The sequence below is a fragment of the Delphinus delphis genome, chromosome 18 (genome assembly GCF_949987515.2).
Source record: "Delphinus delphis chromosome 18, mDelDel1.2, whole genome shotgun sequence".
In the NCBI taxonomy this organism is placed as follows: Eukaryota; Metazoa; Chordata; class Mammalia; order Artiodactyla; family Delphinidae; genus Delphinus; species Delphinus delphis.
Window position 1 is genome coordinate 67,267,370 of NC_082700.1, and position 22,512 is coordinate 67,289,881.

Consider the following 22,512-nt stretch of genomic DNA (forward strand, 5'->3'; position numbering starts at 1 on the left):
GCTTTGGCCTTTGGTACTCCCTAAAGTGTGGATGGCAGTCCCCACACCTACCGTGAGAACCACTGTCCTACGTTGGCTGCAGCTGACAGCTTCTGCAAACATAAAGGACCTTGAGAGTACCATTTTACGGCAAAATAACTCAATTGGATGAATCTTAAGTTAAACATAAAACGTATTTCAAGATTGTGAACACGCTTCACGAATAAAGAAAAGCCTGAAGAAAATAAAAGTCACTTTATACTTCTGTCTTCTAGAAATAAATGTGTTAATATTTTGGCCCACTGTCACCTCTCCTTAAGGGCAGAGACTGTGTTTTACTGATCTACAAATTTCGGAGTTAGCATAATGCCTGGCCGTTATGAGCACTCAAAAAGAATTTTTCTTTTTTAAAAGTATACCGTACATAGTTTTGTAGCCTATCCTTTTCATTTAGCCTCAGAGTTGGTCAGTTTTCCCATATGCGTTCTATAACTACTGCATAACATTAAAGTTTTCAAGCTCAAACTCACTTTAAAAACCGTGACTTTGCTTTGGCAAGGAGTAAAAATTTTGCAAGGGAAAAAAATTTAAACGACATGGATCCAGCAGGACTCCAGGGAAGAAGTTTGGGGAGCAGGATCGCTCCGCCACAGACTCACCGCGCCTGGGACACCTGGACACAGGCCACCGCGGCGGGGAGGGGTGAGGGTCCAGGGACCATGGCACTTGGCGCTTTTTCGGGGGCTTTCGCGCGGGACCGACATGCGAAAAGAGGGGGAGGCAGCTGGACGGTCCCACTCCCCACGACAGGGAGGGTCTTCCAGCTCCGGCTCCCCTTTCCTCGGAGGAGCTGCCTCTCCTGCACTTGTCTGGGCACCGGAACTCGAGACAGTTCTGTCAACAGTCAGCGGGAGAGCCAGCCCCCGGGACGGCCCAGAAAGACTGAGCATGCGTGGAACGCACCCGGCGTGCAATCCTGGGAGAGGTTAGAGGTCGCGAGGTACATCACGGCGCCGGCATTCCAGATGAATTAGCTGCTTTGGTGGCTCCACAGGGCGAGTGGCGCCGCTAAAGCACTAGTGTGCGGCTCCCAGGAGTTACACCCGCTCCTCCCACGCCATCCCACTCCTTTTCTAAGGCTCCCGCGGCCGTCAGAAAAACCCGGAGAGGCGGACCACTTTCGCTTCGCACGCACTTCCTTTCCCCGGCCGGAAGGGAAAGGGGGCAGAGAAGCATCGCATGCGCTGTTCGCAGGCGGCCCCTGGAGTGGAGTCGAGTTGCTGGTTTCGTTGGCCCGGCCGGAGTGCGCCTGCGCGGTCTCCGGCTTCCCTCCACCTCCGCTTCCCCTCCCCTCCCTCCACCTCCGCTTCCCCTCCCCCTGTCCCCCGCGGGGCCTCTGGGTCCGGCGGGACCATGTTCACCAGCACCGGTTCCAGTGGGCTTTGTGAGTACCGGACGCCGCCATCCTGGCTGTCCCCTAAACACCACACTGGGTACCTCCTTGAGGAGGCTGGGGGCAGCGGGGACTCTCGGGGTTACAGGCGGTTTGGGTGTCGATCTGCCGTCCCTGTGCCGGAACCTTGGTAGTTCTTGCCCGGTGGGGGGCAGCGGACAACGCCCCCATTTCAGCCTGAAGGGGTCAGTGGGGACTGAGTCAGCCCCCAGCCCCCCACCTGTGAGCCCCAGGTGCGATGCTCAGATGCTCCTGGGGCTGCTGTAGGTGGGCTGGGCAGTTAGGGTCGGGCTGGGTTGCCCTGGTCTTATGGCCCGGCCCCCTGCCCTCAGCGGTAGGTTTGCCAGCTAGAAAGAAGAGGCTGTCCGGGTGGAAGCGATGCTGGAAGCCTGCTCCCTTCCCAGTCACCTTGCTCCATTCATTTGGGCTACAGAGGGACCGAACTGGCTCTCCCCCGGATGCAAATTCCAACCTCTGCTTCAGGAGCTGACCCCTTAGTTTTACTTAGATTCTTTTTTTTCTCCTCAGTCTCTCTTAGGAGTTTTTAGACAAACAAAAACTGATTAAAGTACTTCAAAGTGGAAGGAAGTTTGGAAGTAGTTTGGCAGGAAAGCAGAGACATTGCTGCTGGATGTTGCTAAATTTTACTGGAGTGTCAGCTGTGGAGTGTCAGCAGATAGAGGGCAGAGAAATATATATAGCCTTTTAAACGACTTTCTTTTTCTCATTGAAATGGTTTAATTGACTTTTGATAAGGTGGACTGTATGTTAACTAAACAGCGCTGAGATTAGGCACTGATACAGCAACAGTGAATTGTTTGAATAGCTATAATTTTTGCAATTGCTTGTCACTGTTAACGCTTCATATCTCTATACATGTGAAGTTAATCTTACTGAGTACAGAGGCAGTTGACATTTCCAAATATTAATGATCTGTTGTGAATGTTAGGAATCTTTTTCTGAGAATACATATCTTAGCCTGGGAGTAAGTTAGTATCAGGGCAACAGGCATAATTATAAATCTTCCTCACTTCTCAACTTCTCAGGTTCTGAAGTGGGTTTAATATTTGTGATTTCCCTTGTTTCATACTTAATTTGATTTATGGCATCTTTCAGGTATTGGCCTCAGAGTATTTTACAACTGCTAGGTAATTAATCTTCCCCAAACTACCCTTTAGAAAAAGAACATGACTGTTGAAACTGATACTCAAAAGGTGGTGTGATTTTCCTGGGATCTGTGAGCCATACACTGGTGGATATGAAATTAATGGTAGAATTCTTCAATTTTATTTGTTTTTTTTCTTCATTTTGACTTATCCTTCCTTGCTGACCAAAACACATTAAAGAATTAAAAAGGCAAGCAAAATCTGTTATTGGTTACTATGCTGTATTAGCTATTATGTTGGCAAAGTGTATTCAGATTTGATACAGGGTGACTCTGGGGAAGGTAGTAATATGTGATTACCTGTGGCACATGGTTGATGAGTATTGAATTCTAGGAGCCAAACTGCTACCCAGGGAGAGGCCTAGGCCAAAGGCTTCTCCTTAGCTGTCTTGCCCTTTTTCTAAAATAAATGTATCCACAGCATAAGAATTGATGGAATGGCCATTCCTCAGAAGTCCATGTCTTATATGCTCATTTAACAAACATTTTGAGCATCTCGGAAACTGCGAGGGACTGGGAATGAGACATTAGACAAGTCTTGGTCCCAGTGTTTGCAGAGCTTACAGTGGTGTTTAGGCACTGGTTTTCCAAGACTGGTCTTTCGGCAAGTCTGGGTGGGAAAATTTACTTTGCTTTGAAATTTTTCTTTCCAATGCGCCCCACTGAGAGGGAAGTGATTTCCTAGATAAGTTGTGTAGCCCTTTGGTAATTCAGAGTTCTGATCCTGAGTAAGTGTCCCGAGGATGAATAATCTGCCTAGCAGCGCCCCCAGGGATGCTGAATAACATTCTCTTTTTAAGGGAAAAATCCTGGCCATTTCCTACCACTGGCGTATTTCCCACATCTGTGACTAGTAGATAGTGTATTTGTGTTATACTTGCTTTCCTCCCTCTCTCACTCATTCATTTATTTATTCAACAAGTGTCTGTTTACTACCCACATAAGCCACACACTGTTTGTGTATAGAGGATAAAGTGGTACACAGGATGAAGGAGACCAACATCCAATAAGTAGGTTATGTGTTTTCACATAGTGATAAGCGTTGTGAAGAAAATCTGAGGGTAGTGGCATAGACTGTGGTTATGGAAGACTTTAGCAGGACGCTAAAAGAATGCTAAGGATGCTGCTTTAGCAGGTGTGGTCAGCAAAGATGTTTGGGAAGGTGACCCAAATGGCGTGAAGGAACCCACCTGTCAGTTTTTGTTGAAAAGTGTGCATCAGATGGGTGCCTCTCAGTCCTTATCTTAGTGGAATGTTCTCTCACACTGGCCTTGATGAACACTTCTTTCTAAAATTCTTTTTTTTTTAATTGAAGTATAGTTGCTTTACAATATTATATTAGTTTCAGGTGTATAGCATAGTGATTCAATATTTTTACAGGTTACACTCCATTTAAAGTTATTATAAAATATTGGCTACATTCCCTGTGCTGTATATTACATCCTTGTATCCTATTTATTTTACACCTAGTAGTTTGTATCTTTCTAAAATTCCTTGTTCTTTGACTTTTTCTTCATATCTCCTGACCACAGCTACGTAGTTTTTCACATCCTCAGGGTCTACTGGATTTGGCATTAAGTTATTGTTACCTTAAGAAGAGTAGTTTCAGTGGATTATTAAGGCCAAAACCTATTTTTGTTGAGGTACGGAGTGAACCAGAGGTAGAGAGTAGAAATAGAGACGACCGTTGGGATGGACAGCTGGCAGTCTCAGGGAGACACAGCTGGAGTCATCCCTTTGAAGACTCAGTACCCAGGATATCTTGCTAACTCAAGCCACACAGTCCTGAGGTGAGAACCAGTACAGACTTATCAGAGTGAGAAAGTTCTCAAATGAGCTGGAACTTTCCCTTGAGTGAAACTCGTTTTGATCCAAAACATTAGTTAGGGAGCCTAGAGTCAGGTGCAGTTAGGGGAGGTTGATGAATGCGAGGTCCAGCGGTGGCAGCCTATGGTGAGGACATTCATTTCGCTCTAGAGATGGGTGAGCCACAAGGACTGGTGGGTCATTCAGGGTCTGTAACCCCCTCTTCATTTCAGCTTTAGGGTACTGCCTTGGAGCCCGAAGGCTCTGTCCCCAGCATCATCCTGAAATGGACACTTTGCAGTTTCCCAGTGCAGCTGTGGTTGTGCTCCCAGGAAGGACCAAACTGTGTTCTGATTGATATATTCTTTCTTTAGGTATGTACTCAATGTGTTGAATACATAACTTGTGGGAGATGATTAAAATAAATCTTTATTTTTGTCTCTCACCATCTCTTTAAAATGCACTCAGCTTGGAAAGCCTTTTCCTTTTATGAGAAGGCATCAGGCCTTATGACTTTTTATTCACTCTTCAAGTTATTGATTCAACAGCTGTTTAATGAGCATGGCTCATTAGGTGAAAGACAAAAGGTGCGTTCAAGTGGCAGTGATCTTAGGGAACAGAAGTCACAAAGCATAGGCTCAATTTAAAAATATCCAGTTCAGTGTATTAATCAACACTCAGCCTTCATTCAAAGGTAAGAGTTTTTCTCCCTCTTTCTCCCAGTTAAGATTTGTAGTTGGCAACCACTTGCTGTCAGAGAAAGTGGTATAGTTGGCTTCTGTCCTTTTGTGTCCCCTCTGACCCCCCAGTTTCCTGTTTCTGACCTTACTGGGTTCTAGATAAGGTGGGGTGGGAGGAAGAAGGAATAGTGAGGAACTAGGATTGTTCTTACGTGGCTCTCTGAGCCTGGTACGTGGTTAAAGCTGACTCTGTGCTGTGGGCTTTTTAGAGTCTCTTGGGAGGCGCCCATTCCGGCTGCTCCCCTGACCTGGGGGGATGCATTGTTATGCTGGTGGGCTTTATTTGGTGTCTTTCATAGCTCCTAGGAACTTAGGTCCACCTACAGTTTCCTCCTTCTAGGGCCTGTTTGGCCTGCTTGAGGACACTGCTGGACTGATTGAAAGATGACCCCACTGTTGCCTCTGGCCTGTGGTCCACCTCTGCTTGCTGGAATTGCTGATTCTTTGCCCTGGTCATGCACTCTTATCTCAGTGATCAACATGGCTTCTCCTCCTCCTGCTCTCTAGAAACCCCGGTACCCCGCTCTCAGGGGTCACGTGTTCATCTCACTCACTAGGCCCGTTTCTCTCTCTTGACCACGGGGGTATTCGTAGGCTCATGATGAGTATAGCAGCTCTGCTTAGCAGTGGGGCTTATTTCCCAGCCCTTGAACACTTATTCTGGGTCCTGGCAAGTTGCTTTTTATTGCCCCCCTTGTGACTGCTGCAGCTGGTTCCTCGTGTGTCCGCCATGTTCCTTCTTTCAGTCCATGAGTCTCCCTCTTTCTTCCTAAAGCAGAACCGAGATCCAGTTTTGCTTTTACTAGAGATGTTTTATGTCCTAATTAGGATCTTTTTGTAGGAGCTAATGCACTATTGTTGTTTTTATTTGCACGTTTTTCTTTTTCCTTTATTATTATTATATTTCTCTTCCCTTTAGTCAAGTTATTATCTAACTTCTCCAACTTTTTCCATTCTCAGCTTGTGGCAGTATCAGTTTTAGTCATGAAGGCAGAACCTACCTTAAATCAAGCTACTTTAAAACTTGCATTTCTATGGAATTTTAATAAATACAACCTGATAAAGAGTATCTCATAAGTAATTTACTCCAGCATTTTTGAGGTGTGCTTTCTAGAACACACTGGTACTGTGCAGGGCTGCTTAAAATTTTTTTTTAATTAAAAAATATTTTTATTTTTAAACCCCAAATTTTATTGTTCAGTTTATTTTTTCCAGCTTTATTGAGATATAATTGACAAAAATTTTATATATTCATGTTGTATGTGATGTTTTGTCATTTGCATACATTGTGAAATGATTACTGCAGTCAAGGTAATTAAAATATCCATCACCTCACAGTTATCTTTTTGTGTGTGTGTGTGTGTGTGTGGTGAAAACATTCAAGATCTACTCTCTAGCCAATTTCAAGTATACAATTCATTATTCCTACCTATGGTCATCATGCTGTACATTGCTTAAGTTTTAGCCCTCATTTAAATTATAATTATAAATGAAAATTATCATTTAATCCTCATTTAAATCATGATTCTCTTTCCCAGACATTTTTCTCAAGATTTTTATGTTATATTGCAACTGTTCTCAGACATTTTCCAATGCTTATGTTACCTTAGTCCCTTGAATGCAGCATGATACAGTGGAAAGAGCACAGTATTAATATTTGGAAAGCGTTCAGAAGCCAGGATGTCCCTAATGTTGTTTTTAAAGATTGATGATGGAAATTAGCACTTCCAAGGCTTATGGGCCCTGCAACAAGGAAATTTAACTTTTTATTAACTCTTTGTTTCTAAGACTTAGTGGGAATGGTTTTCATTGTAGAAAATTTGGGAAGTAAAAGGAGGAAACATAAAATTCCATTTCACTGTGCTACCCAGATTTCATCCCTGTTAGCATATTGGTGTTCTGTAAATTTTTTCGTATGTATGTATGTAAACAGATTTAAAAGCAAAATTGGAGCTACGTACAGTTTCATATTCTGATTTTTTCATTTAACCTTAAATGAATTTGCCCCATGTTATTAATAATGTTCAAAGATGACTTTTAACATTTTTTTGTTTTGCCTTATTACAAAACTGAAACATGCTTGCTGCCAAAAAAATTAAAATATTACACAAATACGTAATATAGAAAGGAATAGTCACACGTTACTCTCCCACCCAAATAATCATCACTGCTATTTTAGTGCTCATTCTTTTAGATTTTTTTCTGTACAGGCTCTTACCTGTGCATTCTTTCTCTCTCAGACACCCACACATACGTGTTTTATACAGACATGGCATTCAAATAAACATTTTGTTGTGCTCCCCTAACATTTTTTAGATACAGAATCATGACTTTGAAGTATTACAACGTGTTATATTTCAGTGTTTTTCTCCAGTTTTTTCCCATTTAAACAATGTTATGGTGAACGTCTTTTAAGTTATTGATCACATCTTTGACTTCTTCCTAAAGAAATGATCACAAACGTGGAAGTATAGTGTCAAAGAATAGGAACATTTTTAAGCTCTTGATCTGTATTGCCAAATCCTTCCAGAAAGGATGTGTCACTTTACACTTTTCAGCAGTTTAGCAGAATATCTTTCTCACCAAACTCTTGTAACACTTGAGTATGATAATTTAAAATGATTTTTGCCAATTGAGAGATTGAAAAATGACATTTTATTGTTTTAATCTGCATTTCTTTGAATGCCTGGGAAAGTGAACTTATTTTCATCTTTCATATTTATTGGCCATTTTAATACATTTTTGAACTGATTTGACTATTTATGTCCTTTGCCCTTTTTTTTATTGGAGTATTTGTTTTGTTTTTGTTAAATTGATTAGTAAAAGTCCTTTAAGGGTACTAGCTTTTGTCATGCTATATGTTACGAATATTTTAATCACTTGTCAGTTGCTTTTTAATTTTTTTTTTTTTTTTTTTCGGTACGCGGGCCTCTCACTGTTGTGGCCTCTCCCATCGCGGAGCACAGGCTCCGGACACGCAGGCTCAGCAGCCATGGCTCACGGACCCAGCTGTTCCGCGGCGTGTGGGATCTTCGCGGATCGGGGCACAAACCCGTGTCCCCTGCATCGGCAGGCGGACTCTCAACCACTGCGCCACCAGGGAAGCCCCCGCTTTTTAATTTTATTCATGAAATTTTTCTCATATAAAGTTTTTCATTTAAATAAGTCATTAAAATAAAGGGATTTAGCTCATAAATTTTATTTAGCCAAATTCATCCTTTTCTTTATTAAGTCCTGGGCCTCCTGAGATCTGTTAAATATTCATTTAATATTTTTGTATCTTATATTTTTCTGATTATATAGGTAATATATACTGCTGGTACAAATTCAGCCTACCCAGAAAAGGAGAAAGTGAAACGTGAAATTCTTTCTTCTCAGTCCCAGAACAGTTTGGAGAATATTCTTGTAGATTGTTTTTTGTTTATGAATCCTGTGTGTGCATGTGTGTGTGTGTGTGTGTGTGTGTGTGTGTGTGTGTGATTAATATAAGAGTAATATAAGCATATGGTAAAAATTTATATAAGGATATAATATGAATTCTCTTCACTAGCAGTAGCCACTTTTAAGTTCCTCTTTCTTTGTTTCTTCTGTTATTACAGCTTTAAATGATGTATTTATGCCTTTATTGATTTGTCAACTACTGGTTCTGCTTATAGATTCCACATAATGAAAGATGAGGAACTTGCATACCTCCAGCCTCTCCATGTTTTAGTTTTGGTTTGGTTACCCCTTGTAATGGTTACATTTATAATTTTAAACAATGGACAAAACCCTTTATTTTTTATTTTTATTTTTTTTATTTTTATATTTTTTTGCAGTACGCGGGCCTCTCACCGTTGTGGCCTCTCCCGTTGTGGAGCACAGGCTCCGGACGCACAGGCCCAGCGGCCATGGCTCATGGGCCCAGCCACTCCGCGGCACGTGGGATCTTCCCAGACAGGGGCACGAACCCGTGTCCCCTGCATCGGCAGGCGGACTCTCAACCACTGCGCCACCAGGGAAGCCCAATCCTTTATTTTTTGATTCATCAGTTTTTGGCACAGTCAGTAGACTACACTATGAAAATGAGAAAAATTAGCCCAAGAACATGTACTTTTTTGTCTCTCAGTTCTTGATTCGTGTTCTATGTGTGCTGTGTGTTTTTATAGCCTGTTCTGTAATGACAGTTAAGCCTTCCATGCTTTGTCTGTAGGTTGATTTTATATAGAAAATCATAACAATATTTACATTATTATGTTTGTGTATTCATTGTTGAACCAAGGTGTGTGATTGGTGTCATAGAAGAAGATAGAGCCCTAGGTCAGAAAACCTGTGCTACTTCAAGGAGTCTCTTAATTTCTTTTAATATTTCTTCACTACTTAAGTTCATGCTCAATTTTTGCTGTTTCTTGACCCTTGCATCATTTTCTTCTCTGAGTCTTCTGTTTTCTCCCCTGGCATCCCTCCTGCAGTAAACGTTTTGGTGCAGAGGACACGGGGGTGAGCTTTCTGGATGCTCACTTGACCATTCTTGTACGTAGTGAAAGACTGGATTTGTAAGTAGCTGGTGTGGGTTTCCTCTTTATTTGTGGGTAGGTCTTTGTCCCCAACAGGCCCGAACCTCGGCTGGCAGGGCCGCCTGTAGGCTCTGTTCAAGTTTGCAGAGCTTGTGAACAGGCTGCTCTCCATATAGGGTGCAGAAGCGGGGAGCAGGAGATGGGCAAAGATGGTGAAAATCCCCCGCTGTGGGCCAGGGTAGCGGGCTTGGCTCTTTGTGTAAATCTTACTCTGAGTGAAGCTGCCCTTCCTCTTACCACCTGCCTCCCACTGTGCCACGTTACCCAGGCTAGCATCTGTTGCGGGCGTCTGAAGATGCCCGAGCTCTCTTCTAGTCTTTCTCAGCCCTCAGACCCTTACAATGTCCTCCCTAAGTAGATCGCCACTTTTTTTGTGCATTTCTCGGATTTTATTTTGGGGGCAAAGCCTTTTCTTCAGCTGGGGTGGTCAGATGAATGGTTGTGTATGAGGAAATGCAAAGGAGTGTGTCTGGTGGCGGGGTTTTGTGGAAGGGCCTGGCCCAGCTGCCACAGCAGGCACGTGCGCCATTTATACTGGGGATGGTTTAAACAGGATGTGGGCTCAACACTAAGGGCCATTGAAAGAAACTTAAGATAATAATTCCCTTTTCAGTTCTTTTTCCTCTTGATTGTAACAAAGAGAAAGTCTCAGTTAGCTGCTAGTCTGAAATACATCTCTAATAGCAGCTAGTTTCCTCTGGTAACGTAGAGAACAGGAGGCAAGCCCAGATCTTTCTGCAGCAACAATATTAGTTAGAATTTAGTAAACTGTGTTTATTTTTATAGTTACCACCTACTGATGACAAAGTGACACTCGTTTTGCACTTATTATAGTGATATAAAGTTTCCTTTAAAATACGTTTATTTAACTAAAACATAGTAAGATGATTTAAAGAAAAATATTAAACAATAGGATAGGTAACACTGGGATATAACAAAAATTGTGGCTCTGTAATGGGACTGACTGAAGTTTGAGAAATACTGTAAATTATTCTGTTGGGTAATTCTGTTTGCTCATCCTCCTCTCCAGGTCTTGGTATTTATTCATTAGTTCCCTGGACTATTTGGAAGGAGGCATTTCTCTGGTGTTTTGAAGGTCCTTTTATTTCAGTATGACTTTGGGAGGGGGGAAGAGTGGACAGGTGTAGGAGCCTGTCATCTTGAACTGAAATTTTGTTGAGCTGTCTTTTTGGTTTCATTGCTTTTATTTGATTCTTGAATCCGTTTAGCATTAATTTTAGTGTTTATAATGTTTAAGTGGGGATTTTTTGTCCCCCCAACCAGCCAGTCTCAGCATCAGTGGTTAAAGATGTTAGTAGCATCTCTACTCACAAATGGATTAGGTGCTAAAGGCCGTGTACAGGTCCAAACTTAAAAGGATTTAAGCTTGGTTCTCTATTTTAGTAGGCTTTTCCACCAGACAGGAGTGGAAGAGGTTCCTTGTATCATCAAACTCTAAAATCAGACTTGGGTTTCTCCATCTTGCAGATGTATGTTTTGTTTACGTCTTTCCCCCCAATAGACCCGTTTAGTCTACATTAAACATCTGCTGACAGGTAACTCCCTCTCCTGCTTACCTTCTCAGATGTTCAAGTGTATGTCTTTATAGGTGCGGTATCCTTACTTGTCAGTCTACTTTGGTTGATTCGAAGATTCATAGGGTCCTTGAACATATAGAACCATCCTTGGTTTGTTCTGGAGCTGTTACCATTAGGGCAGCACCTTCACCAGCCTTGGTCTTTACGACTCAGCCTCTCTTAAATTAGCATTGCTCTGATAGGCATTCACCTCAGTGATGATTCTCTAGGCCAGACGTTGAACACTGGCAGGCCACACAGATGTGTTTTGTTTGAGCTGTGTGTTGGTGGCGAGGGTAGGGGGGTGGGAGGAGAGTCACCTTCCAACATTTTAAAATTGGTGTCTTTGAGACAGAAATCCAGATTCCTCTTAGTTCTTGAGATGATGATCTGCCACACCAGGGCTGAACTGTTGTGTGACAAAAATCCACTGGTACGTGCCTTTTGCCACCTACCTCCCCTGTTTCACTGCTACCTGCCTGGCCTCCTTAGGTACTTGAACTTACAACAGATCTTTTTTTTTTTTTTTTTTTTTTGCCAATAACCACACATTTTCTCTTAAAAATTTTTTTTTCTTTTCTCTTACAGTTTATCACATGGGTCTAGAACAAGCTTGTCTTGACAAGCTTTCTGATTCACTTTTTCAGAGCTGTTCCTACCGTTGAATAATTTATCATTATTTATGTGTAACATTTATAATTTTCTTCTTTTGGCTTTTAAAATTATTTCATTTTATTGTATTCCTTGTCTAATTAGCACTTCTAACAATGACTGCCTTTTTTTTTTTTTACACTTAAGGAAAGGCTTTATGTTTGTATAAAATCTCCCTAAGAAGGCTAAACCCAAGTAGTGTCCAGCGTAGTGGCAGGACTAAAATTAAAGTGCGGGAGCCTGTTGCCACTGTTGCTGACGTGCAGATCTGACACACTTTTCTCTGGCGTCACGATCCTTTGTGTTCGGCTCTGTTTTAGAACTTCCTTTTTCAGTTTTATTGCTCGTTCTTTTTTTCCCCCTAATTCATACTATTGAATATTTTAGATATAGAATACATTCTTGTCTCTAGAGGGCAAATCTTCCTCTTTCTTGCCTTTTTTCGGAGTTCTTTTCTGGAAACTTCCTAGCCTTTTCTCCTGTTCATTTTCCTGATGAGTTTTACAAGCGTTGGTCCAGTGACAAGTGTTCACGGGCTGCCCTCCCAAGCCAGGCCCCCGGGCCACCTGTTGGGTGAGGAGTGGTCAGTGTAGCAGATGCCCAGGGCCTTCACATTCTCCCCAGTGTGTTAGGAACAGCAGCGGGTTCATGGATGGCTTACAGTGTTTTACTTCTGAGCATCGTAGGTAATTGACTGTCACAAAAATAAACTTGGGACCTTTTGATTCTCGGGCAATTTTATGAATGTCTTTGTGGAGACGGTCACCAGAACGCACTTGGTCACTGAGGGTGTGTTTCATCAGGTTTCCTTCCAGGAAGCTCATAGGCCCAAAGAGTAAAGCAAGGTGGATGCAGAAGGTGTCCCTCGTAGTGCACAGGTTTCTGCATTTTCGTGGACTTACACACGTTGGTTTAGCCCCTTTTTGATGAAAAGGTTTAAGGAAGTGACTTCATAAAACACCAGATCACCCCATTCTTGTGGAACCCCTGAGAAGTTTACCAAATAGTTGAGTAGTCAGAAATAGGAAAACGATCTGGTAGGGTATGGCAGCCCCTCCTCCAGGGGTGTGAACCACACCGGGGTTTTTGATGAGTATACTTTGACACGGTGACTTGTGGGGATGGGCAGAGTTGCTGGGTTACTGCCTTTTCCTTCCCCCCATCCCCACCCCCTGCATCTCTCCTCAGCTACGATGCTTCTGTAACAGCCCACATGGCTAAGCTTTGCCAAGACCTGTGGTTAGTATCTTTAGTACCTAAAAGATGCATATTTTTATTCAGGTAGAATTCACATAACATAAAATTCACTGTTGTAACCATTTAAAAGTGTACAATTATTGACTTAACAGCACATTCACATTGTTGTGCAGTCATCACCAACCACTCTCTAATTGCAGACCATTCTTATCAACCCCAAAAAGAAGCGCAGTTCCCATTAAGCAGTCCCTCACCATTCCCTCCCCTTCCCTGCCCCTGACAACCACCAATCTGCTTTGTGTCTCTGGATTTTTAAATTCTGGACATTTCATGTATATGGAGTCATAATATGTGGCTTTTGAGTCTGGCTTCTTTTGCTTAGTATAATGTTTGCAAGGTTCTTCCATATTGTAGCGTGTGTTACTAGCATGTGTCCTTTTATGACTAATAGTTCGTTGTCTGGATATACGACATTTTGTCTATTCATCTGTTGATAGACATTTGGGTTGTTTCCACTTTTTGGCTCTTAGGATAATGCTGCGATGAATATTCAGGTTTTTGTTTGAATATCTGTTTTCAGTCCTCTTGGGTATATAACTAGGAGTTGAGTTGTTGGGTCATGTGGTAATTCTATGTTTAACTTTTTGAGCAACCAAAAAGATACAAGTGAAGTACTAAAAATAGTAAGAGTGAAAATCCCTTTGGACCATGGACCATGATATAAAGATACCAGATTTCCTTGTTATATATTACAAAAACTTTTTCTTTGGAGTCAGGCAGAACTGGTCCAGATCTCAGCCTAACTAGTTGTGACTTTGAACCAATTATTTAACCTTTCTTAGCCTATTTTTCACCTAGAACATTCAGATAACTAAGTATTGCCTCAGGTTTACTATAAGCATTCACTGAGATGGTATTACACAGAAAGCGCTTTTTTTAGCACAGTGCTTGGCATGAAGTAATCCACATATACTGTAATAATTATTTTAGGATAATACGCAGTCACCATAGCCTGATTGCTATTCTTTGCCACAGAGAGATGGCTTCGTACTGCGGTCATACCAAAGAGGTGAATGACCCAAAAGGAAACACCTTAAACTTTGGTGTTTTATGTTGTCTTTACCGTAGATGTTTTGCATTTTTATTTTTATATTAATGCATTGTTTGTCATTCTCAAAATTTGTTACATCCCTATTTTCAAAAGTGGAAGGACCCATTGTAAAGAAGTGACATTTTTTAACCTTCCATTTGATCACTGCTTGGGTTCCTCATGTATGAACCACTTCCTGGCTCCACTCACATGGGGGGCCAGCAGATTGCTAGCGATTTGCCTTATCTCACTGCGTAAGGATTTAATGAAACTTTTAACTGAGTTAATAACTAGTTAAACAAAAATTATTTTTTCTAAGTCTTAAAATATTTTCATAAAAATTTAAAACCTCCCGTGAACAGATCATTCAGAGATTGCCACTGTTAATATTTTGATAGGTGCTTTTAAAAACCCCATGTATTTATGAACTATTTTTTTAAGAGCATTATTCAATATATAATAATGCTACTGGAAATATTGCACTTACTATTTAGGAACATCTTTCCAAAGCACGAAATATTTTTCTACAACCTAGTTCTTAAAATTGAGTATTATTCCATTTTATGGATAGAACATAATTTATCTATTTTCCTTTTGGACATTGATGTTTCTAGTTTTTTCACTATCATAAACAATGCTGTGATGAGCGTCTTTGTAGCAAAAATCTTTGTGTATATCTGTGGTAATTACTTTGGGCTAAATTCCTAGATGTAGATTTTTTTTTTGGATCAGAGGGTTTATATATATTTTTTAAACTTTTGATCAGTTTAACATTTAATAAGTACCCACCACTCTGTGTTGTACCCTCCCAGACTGCCGTCTTTTTATATCTCCATTCACAAGTGCATTTACTTCTGTTACAGAGGGTACCACTTGGATTTCTGTTATTGCTGTTTGTGACTATGTATGTCTTTCAATTAAAATCCACCATGCAGGTGACAGTCCCTTTGGACCATGGAGCTCCGTGGCCGCGCAGCATAGGGAGCAGTTTTATTTGTAGTCAGATTGTCAGGGTTTGTTCTTCCACTCCCTGGCCATTGATCAGACACCTCTTCTTGAACAGCATTCCTGTGTCCTCAGCCTCACCTCTTATTTCATGTATTTCTATACTCTTGTTTGGTGTAACCTGGTCTGATTTGGTAAAGCTTATTTCTCTGTTTTTCCCTTGGGGCTTCTTTTCTGTGGCCACTCTAGACGTTTGAGGGATGATGGATAAAAATGCTTTCCTGTTTCTTCCCTGGGTGATGGTTCTGAGATACATTCACAAGGCTTCTTAGAAAATCCTGTGGGACTCAGCACTTGACAGAAACATCTGTAACTCATAGAGGTGGCCAGCTTCGTAATGAATCCTTGTATTGACTCTCTCTGTGTTTCATTCCCAGTGTCCCTCACTCCTGCTCCCTGGAACCACATTCCAAAATAAACTACCTGCCGGCTAGTCTTTGTCTTGCCTTTTATTTTAAGTGGAACCCAGGCTGAGTCATTTGTGATCACGGACAGGTAACTCACTCTTTGAGTCGCAGTTTTCTCATATTATAAATTTGGAGAGGGTCATGTCTACCTCATATAATCCTTTCCTTCACCAGATACTTACTAAAACACTACTATATGCCCGATACTGTCCTGGGTATAGAAATATGTAGTAGTGAGCAAGACAAGGAAGACCCTGTCTTCATTGAGTTTACATTCTGATGAGGGAGACAGACACGGAAGGAAACAAAGACAAATTTCAAATAGTGAAAAGTGCTCTGCAATAAATAAAAAGTCATGAGGGAATGCTACTGTGAGATGCTGTCTGAAATGAGGACCGAGTGGTGAGGACAGGCTGGATGTGGGGAGAACATCTTGAGCAGAGGTGCTGTGAATGGGACTTTGCACTTGCCAAGTGCTCAATAAACGTTGGGTAGTATTAGGAGTAAGGTTAGATCAAAGGGATAACCTGTCATTAACTACACAGCAGTAGGTGACCAGTTTTGTCTCATGAATGGACAAAAATTGGCTTCATAGAATAAGCACATAATTGTACAGGATGTGAATAGAGTTGTGCAGTACATTTTTCTTTACCAATGTAGTGAGTTACATTGATTGATTTGCTTTGCATTCCTGGTATAAACTTCACTTGGTTGTGATGTATTATCCTGTTTATGTATAGCTGGATTCAATTTGCTAATATTGTGTTGAGAATATTGCAACAAAATATTAGCAAATTGGTCTGAGATATTGGTCTCTTGTTTTCTTTTAACATCTTTGTTTTTGGAATCAGTGTAATGTTGGCTTCATAAGATGAATTGCAAAGTGTTCTCTCCTTTCTACGTGGTGGAAGAGTTTATGTAGGATTGGTATTCTTTTTCCTTTAAGTGTTTGGTACAATTCTTCAGTGAAGCCATCAGGCCTAGAGTTTTCTTTGTTGGAAGACTTTTAACTATGAATTCAGTTTCTTCATTTCTATAGGACTGTTCAAATTTCTTTTTGACTTTGATAAGTAGATTGCATCTTTCAAGGAATTTGCCTGTTTCATCCAGGTTGTCAAATTTGTGGCTAAAATGTTGTTTCTGATACTCCCTTATTATCCTTTAAAAATTATTTTATTTATGATAAAAGTACATACATAAAATTTACCATTCTGACCATTTTTAAGTGTACAGTCCAGTGGCATTAAGTGCATTTCACAATGTTGTACAACCCCTTACTAGCCTATTAATGTCTATGGCATCTGTAGTGATGTCCTCTCCTTTATTCTTTTTTTTTTTTTTTGCGGTACGCGGGCCTCTTACTGCTGTGGCCTCTCCCGTTGTGGAGCACAGGCTCCGGACGCGCAGGCTCAGCGGCCATGAGAACCTCCCGGACCGGGGTACGAACCCATGTCCCCTGCATCGGCAGGCGGACTCTCAACCACTGCGCCACTAGGGAAGCCCCCCTCCTTTATTCTTGATACTGGTAATTGTGTCTTCTCTTTCTTTCCTGATCAGTCCTGCTAGAGGTATATCAATTTTATTGATCTTCTCAAAGAGTTAGTTTTTAGTTTCATTGATTTTTCTCTATTATATTTTGGTTTTCAATTCCATTGATTTCTGCTCATAATTCTGTCTTTCCGTATGCTTGCTTAGGGTTTAGTTTGCTCGTCTTTTTCTAGTGTTTTAAAGCTTGTACTCTTTATTGTTATTTGAGACCTTTTCTCTTCCTGTATAAGCATTTAATGCTATAAATTTCCTTCTAAGCATTGCCTTATTTGCAGGTCACAAATTTTGCTTGGTTGTACTACTTTTTATTCTATTTAACATATATTCTAATTTCCCTTGTGACTCCATCTTTGACCCAGGTATTATTTAGAAGTATGTTGTTTAATTTTCAAGTAGAGTTGACCCTTGAACAGTGTGGGTGTTTGGAGTGCTGACCCCCATGCAGTCGAAAATCCGAGTATAACTCTGTAGTTGGCCCTTCATATCCATGGTTCCGCATCCGTGGATTCAACCAGCCATGGATTGTGTAGTGCTGTGGTATGTACTTATTGAAAAAAAATCATATAAGTGGACCCTTGACATTCAGACCTGTGTTGTTCAAGGGTCAGCTGTATTTGGAGGATTTTCCATCCATCTTTCTGTTGTTGATTTCTAGTTTAATTTTGTTGTAATCAGGGAACGTACTTTGTATGATTTTAATTTCTTTAAATTTATAGAGGTGTGTTTTATGGCCCAGAATATGGTCTGTCTTGGGGAATGTTCCTTATCCATTTGAAAAAAAATGTGTAATTTTTTTTGTTGGGTGGAGTATACTATAAATGTCAATCAGGTCAAATTGATATTGTTTTTCAAGTCTTCTATATTCTTACTGATTGATATGACAACGTATTACAGCATGGGTGGCTGGCTTAAACAACAGAAGTTTATCTACTTACAAGTCAGGAGACTGGAAGTACAAGATCCAAGCATTGGCAAGTTTGGTTTTTCCTGAGGCCTTTCTTCTTGGCTTGTAGATGTCTTCTCCCTGTGTGTTCACGTGGTCTTTCCTCTGTTTGTGTGCATCCCTGGTGCCACTTCCTTCTCCAATAAGAACAGATTGGATTAGGGCCCCACCTTTGTGACCTCATTTAACCTTAAACTACCTCTTTAAAGACCCTATCTCCAAATATAGTCGAATTGGGGGTTAGGGCTTCAACATATGAATCTGGAGGAGGGCGAGGGACATTTCAGTCCATGACACTGATTTTCTGTCTACTTGTGTTATTGATTACTGAGAGAGGAGTGGTGAAGATTCCTACTATATTTGTGGATTTACCTGTTTCTATAAGTTTTTGCTTCATGTATTTTGAAGTCTTATCTCAGCTCTCATATTCTGTGATTCACTATTTGCCCACCTCCACAGTTGAAGAATGGTAAAATGAACACCATATACTTACCACCTAGATTCTGCAATTAACATTTTACATATTTGCTTTATTAAATATCCATTCTCTGTTTCATCAATTTGCCTTATTTTTTGGTGGATTTCAAAGTAAGTTGTAGTCACTTTATCTCTAAACACTTAAGCATACATGTTGCTAACTAGAATTTAATAATAATTTAAAGTTCTTTTTTTGTTTGTTTTGCAGTAAACTTCATATGGCAAAATGTACAGATCTTGAGTTAATCGGTAAACTCTGCTGTCCATAGTAATACTGTATACTTGTCCTGTGATGTGGGACTTCTTGGACCATTGTATATTATCTGTTACTTTCCTCATAGGTTTCTGGGATCTGATTTTTGCTCATCTTAAGAGGAGGACTTAATGGTAGTGTTATCTGAGTTAAGTAATCAGGTCTGTATTTTTAGGGGTTTAGTCCTAGACAGAATTAAAATGATTGTATAAATAGTATCCATTATTAATTCAGTAAATATTTTATTTATTTTTAGTCTTTAATTGTGTAAAATACACATAACATAAATTTGCCATCTTAACCATTTTTAAGTGTATGGTTCCATGGCATTAAGCACATTCACGTTGTTGTGCATTTGTGGCTAGAACTCTTCATCTTGCAAAACTGAAACTCTATACCCACTAAACAGCTCCCTATTCTTCTCTCCCCCCAGCCCCTCAAAACCACCTTTCTATTTCCTGTCTCTGAATTTGACTCCTTAGGTACCTCATAGAAATGGAATCATACAGTATTTATTGTTTTGTGTCTGGCTTATTCCCTTCAGCATAATGTCCAAAAAGTTTATCCATGATGTGGCATGTGAGAACTTCCTTCCTTTTAAAGACTGAATATAATTCATTGTATTCTGCTGTATGGATATACCACATTTTGTTTATCCACTTATCCATCAATGGATGCTTGGGTATTTATTGAGCAACTCTTATATATCAGTCACCTTTCATTAGATAAACACTTGTTGACTGCCTTTATGGACCTGATCCTGTTATAGGCATGAGGGATACTGCAGCAGTGAACACAGGCAGACAAAATTGTTGCCTTCAAGAGGCTTATATTCTAGTGGGGACTGAGGATGGGGAGATGGACAATACACAGAGAAATGTATTTCTTGATTCCAAATTGCATTTTTTCACATTTTAGTGTTTCTAATATTGGGTTGTACTTTACAGTTGATGCCATCTTAGAATTATTTGACAGTGTTTCTTTTTTAGTAACACCTAAAATAATGGTATATCTTACAGTCAGTTTGAATCATAGATTTGGTGAATCACTATTAATAAGTCAATTGTTGATAAGTGCTGTGAAAAAATAAACCAGAACAAAGGGGATAGAGAATTACATGGGGTATCCACAAATAAGGTGACATTTGAGCAGAGCACGTGTTCAGTACAGGTGATATTTTTTTCATAGCAGGACTTCCTCCCTGCAGGACATAGTGTGTTGGTTCACGTTCTGTTCTCACTCTGGACTGGTAACAGCTTGTGGACTAGTTACTTTGAGCAGCATTGGTATAAAGGGTAGAGCCCTAGGAGGTGGTGGGTGGAGATGGGGGTTAGGGAACAGTTTGCAAGGTGGGCCCAGATCTTGTAGGCATGGTAAGGGCGAGGGTGACAGAATTTTCCATCTTAGGAACTGGCAACAGTTCTACTGGCTCGCCACAAAAACTTTGGGTCATCTTTGATTTCTCCATTTGCCCATACATTATACCCAGTTAGCCAGCAAATCCTGCTGCTGTACCTTCCAAACATACTCCAGTTCTGACCACTCTCACTACCCCCACCCAAACCACTCTGGTCCAGGCCATCATCATCTTTTGTCCGGATTATTATGATAGCCTCCTAACTGGTCTCCTTTCTTCTATGCTTGCCTTGCTGTAATCTCTTCTCAATTTAGCAACCAAAGCAATCCTTTGAAAACATGTCTGATCATGTTACTCCTTTCCTAAACATCCCAAGAGCATCCTGTCACTCTCCAAGGAAAGGTTAAGTCCTTATGGTCTATAGGGTTCTACACTGTTTGCTCCTCGACTTCTTTGGCCTTATATCCTGCCTCTCTGCTTTTTGCTTATTCTGCTGTTAGCTGCCTTGGCAGCCTTACTGTTTCTTGATCGTATTGAGTGTGTTTCTGTCTCACAGCACTTGGACTTGCTCTTTTCCCTGCCAAGAATACTGCTCCCCAGATATCTGCAAGGCCCACATCCTCAGATGTCTGCTCAAATTTCACCTTGTCAGAGGGCCTTCTAATCATGCTATAAAAAAGAGCACCCTTCTTTCCCTACTAGCACTATGTTTTCCCCTAAACCAGGATAGGTTAGTTATACTGCAGTAGCAAACGGCTCTCAAATGTCAGGGACCTGAAACGACAAGGTTTGTTTCTTACTGCAGGCGTCCCTCCATTGTGAGTCGCCTGGCAGGGCCTGTCCCGTGTTGTCTTGAACTCTGGCATCCGGCTCGTAGCATGGCCACCATCTTGATCATTGGCCAAGGGAAAGGCCATTCACTGGCTCTCCAGTATTTGCCTGGAAGTAACATCTATTATGTTGACTTGGCCAAAGCAAGTCACATTGCCATATGCCACTTCAGTTAGGGGCAGGTGTGGGTGGGTAGCAGTCCTATCTTTTATCTGAAAAGAGAGCAGGAAATCCATGGTGGGTAACACAGCCTCGCTCTTTACCGCTTAATTTTTCTATAGCATTTATTTGTATCTGACATGATATTTACCTTGCTTTGTGTATTTTCTTTTCTCTGCTGTCTAGACTGTAGGTACCACAAGGGGAGGGACTTTGTCCATCATTTGCTGCTATACCCCAGGACCTAGGATAATGCATGGTCTGCAGCAGTAGGTGCTTATTAATTGTAGAGATATGAGTGAGAACACCAAAGCAAACCATTCATTTGTTCATATGGCGACATGTAAGCCATTGGGAGTGTGGAGCAGGAAGGTTTGAGGAGAGAGCACACTTACTAGAGAAGAGCAGTAGCATTACTGGTCAGTGGAGAGTGTCAGTTTGAGATTTGAGACCATGAACCTACAGTGGAATCATGCAGGCAGCAAGGAAGAGGCAGGAATGAATAAATAATGGGACCCATTTCACAAGGATCGGTGAAGTCCAAGTTGAAGGAGGAAACCTTCAAGGTGCACCTCTGTCACCTCTGCTCCGTCTTCAGTCCTGTCGGAATAATAAGGGAGGAGCTTGCCTTTCACCAAGGAGGCCCAGTCTCCTGGGATTGTGACTGCGGTGGTTGGAGCAGTTTTCCCTATATTCATTCTTTTTTTTTTTTTTTTTTTTTTGTGGTACGCGGGCCTCTCACTGTTGTGGTCTCTCCCGCCGCGGAGCACAGGCTCCGGACGCGCAGGCTCAGCGGCCACGGCCCACAGGCCCAGCCGCTCCGCGGCACGCGGTATCCTCCCGGACCGGGGCACAAACCCGCGTCCCCTGCATCGGCAGGCGGACTCCCAACCACTGCGCCACCAGGGAAGCCCCTTATATTCATTCTTTATTTACTTCTCACTACTCTTGAGGTAGTGTCTCTTATCTTCATTTTACAGGTGAGGAAAACAGGCTGAAATTGCTTGCGTTAGGACTTAGGTTGGTCAGGCTCACAACCACGGTGCTTTCCGGTACGTTTGGGGTACTAGGTGGAGGGGACTCCACTTTCTGGGGGGCGGGGAGCTCCGTTAGCTCTTAGATTCCCTGGAGCCTCGATTGCATCTTGGTCATGAAAATAGTATGCAGCCACTTTACCGATGGTTCCAGTTTAGCTGTTTGTAAGACCGTACCAGAGAGGAAGTAGTTGGGCTATTTTTATATATGCAAACAAGTGCAGTTACCACACTACCAACCATAACTAGTAGATTCACTCCCCATTGAAGTGCACCTCACACAA

General features: G+C 41.4%; 2 protein-coding genes across 4 annotated transcripts in view; one reads left to right on the forward strand and one right to left on the reverse strand.

The window, feature by feature from the left end:
* Positions 1-1,129, reverse strand: part of DOCK9 (dedicator of cytokinesis 9) — a 378,503-nt gene extending 377,374 nt beyond the window's left edge. For both annotated transcript variants that reach the window (XM_059995755.1, XM_059995754.1), the window contains exon 1: positions 639-1,129. In XM_059995755.1, the coding sequence (XP_059851738.1) occupies positions 639-929 (291 nt within the window). In that variant the 5' untranslated portion in view covers positions 930-1,129. The remainder of the gene's footprint in view (positions 1-638) is intronic.
* Positions 1,130-1,203: 74 nt separating this feature from the next.
* The window catches only part of UBAC2 (UBA domain containing 2), a 152,632-nt gene continuing 131,323 nt past the window's right edge, over positions 1,204-22,512 (forward strand). For both annotated transcript variants that reach the window (XM_059995767.1, XM_059995768.1), the window contains exon 1: positions 1,204-1,423. In XM_059995767.1, the coding sequence (XP_059851750.1) occupies positions 1,219-1,423 (205 nt within the window). In that variant the 5' untranslated portion in view covers positions 1,204-1,218. The remainder of the gene's footprint in view (positions 1,424-22,512) is intronic.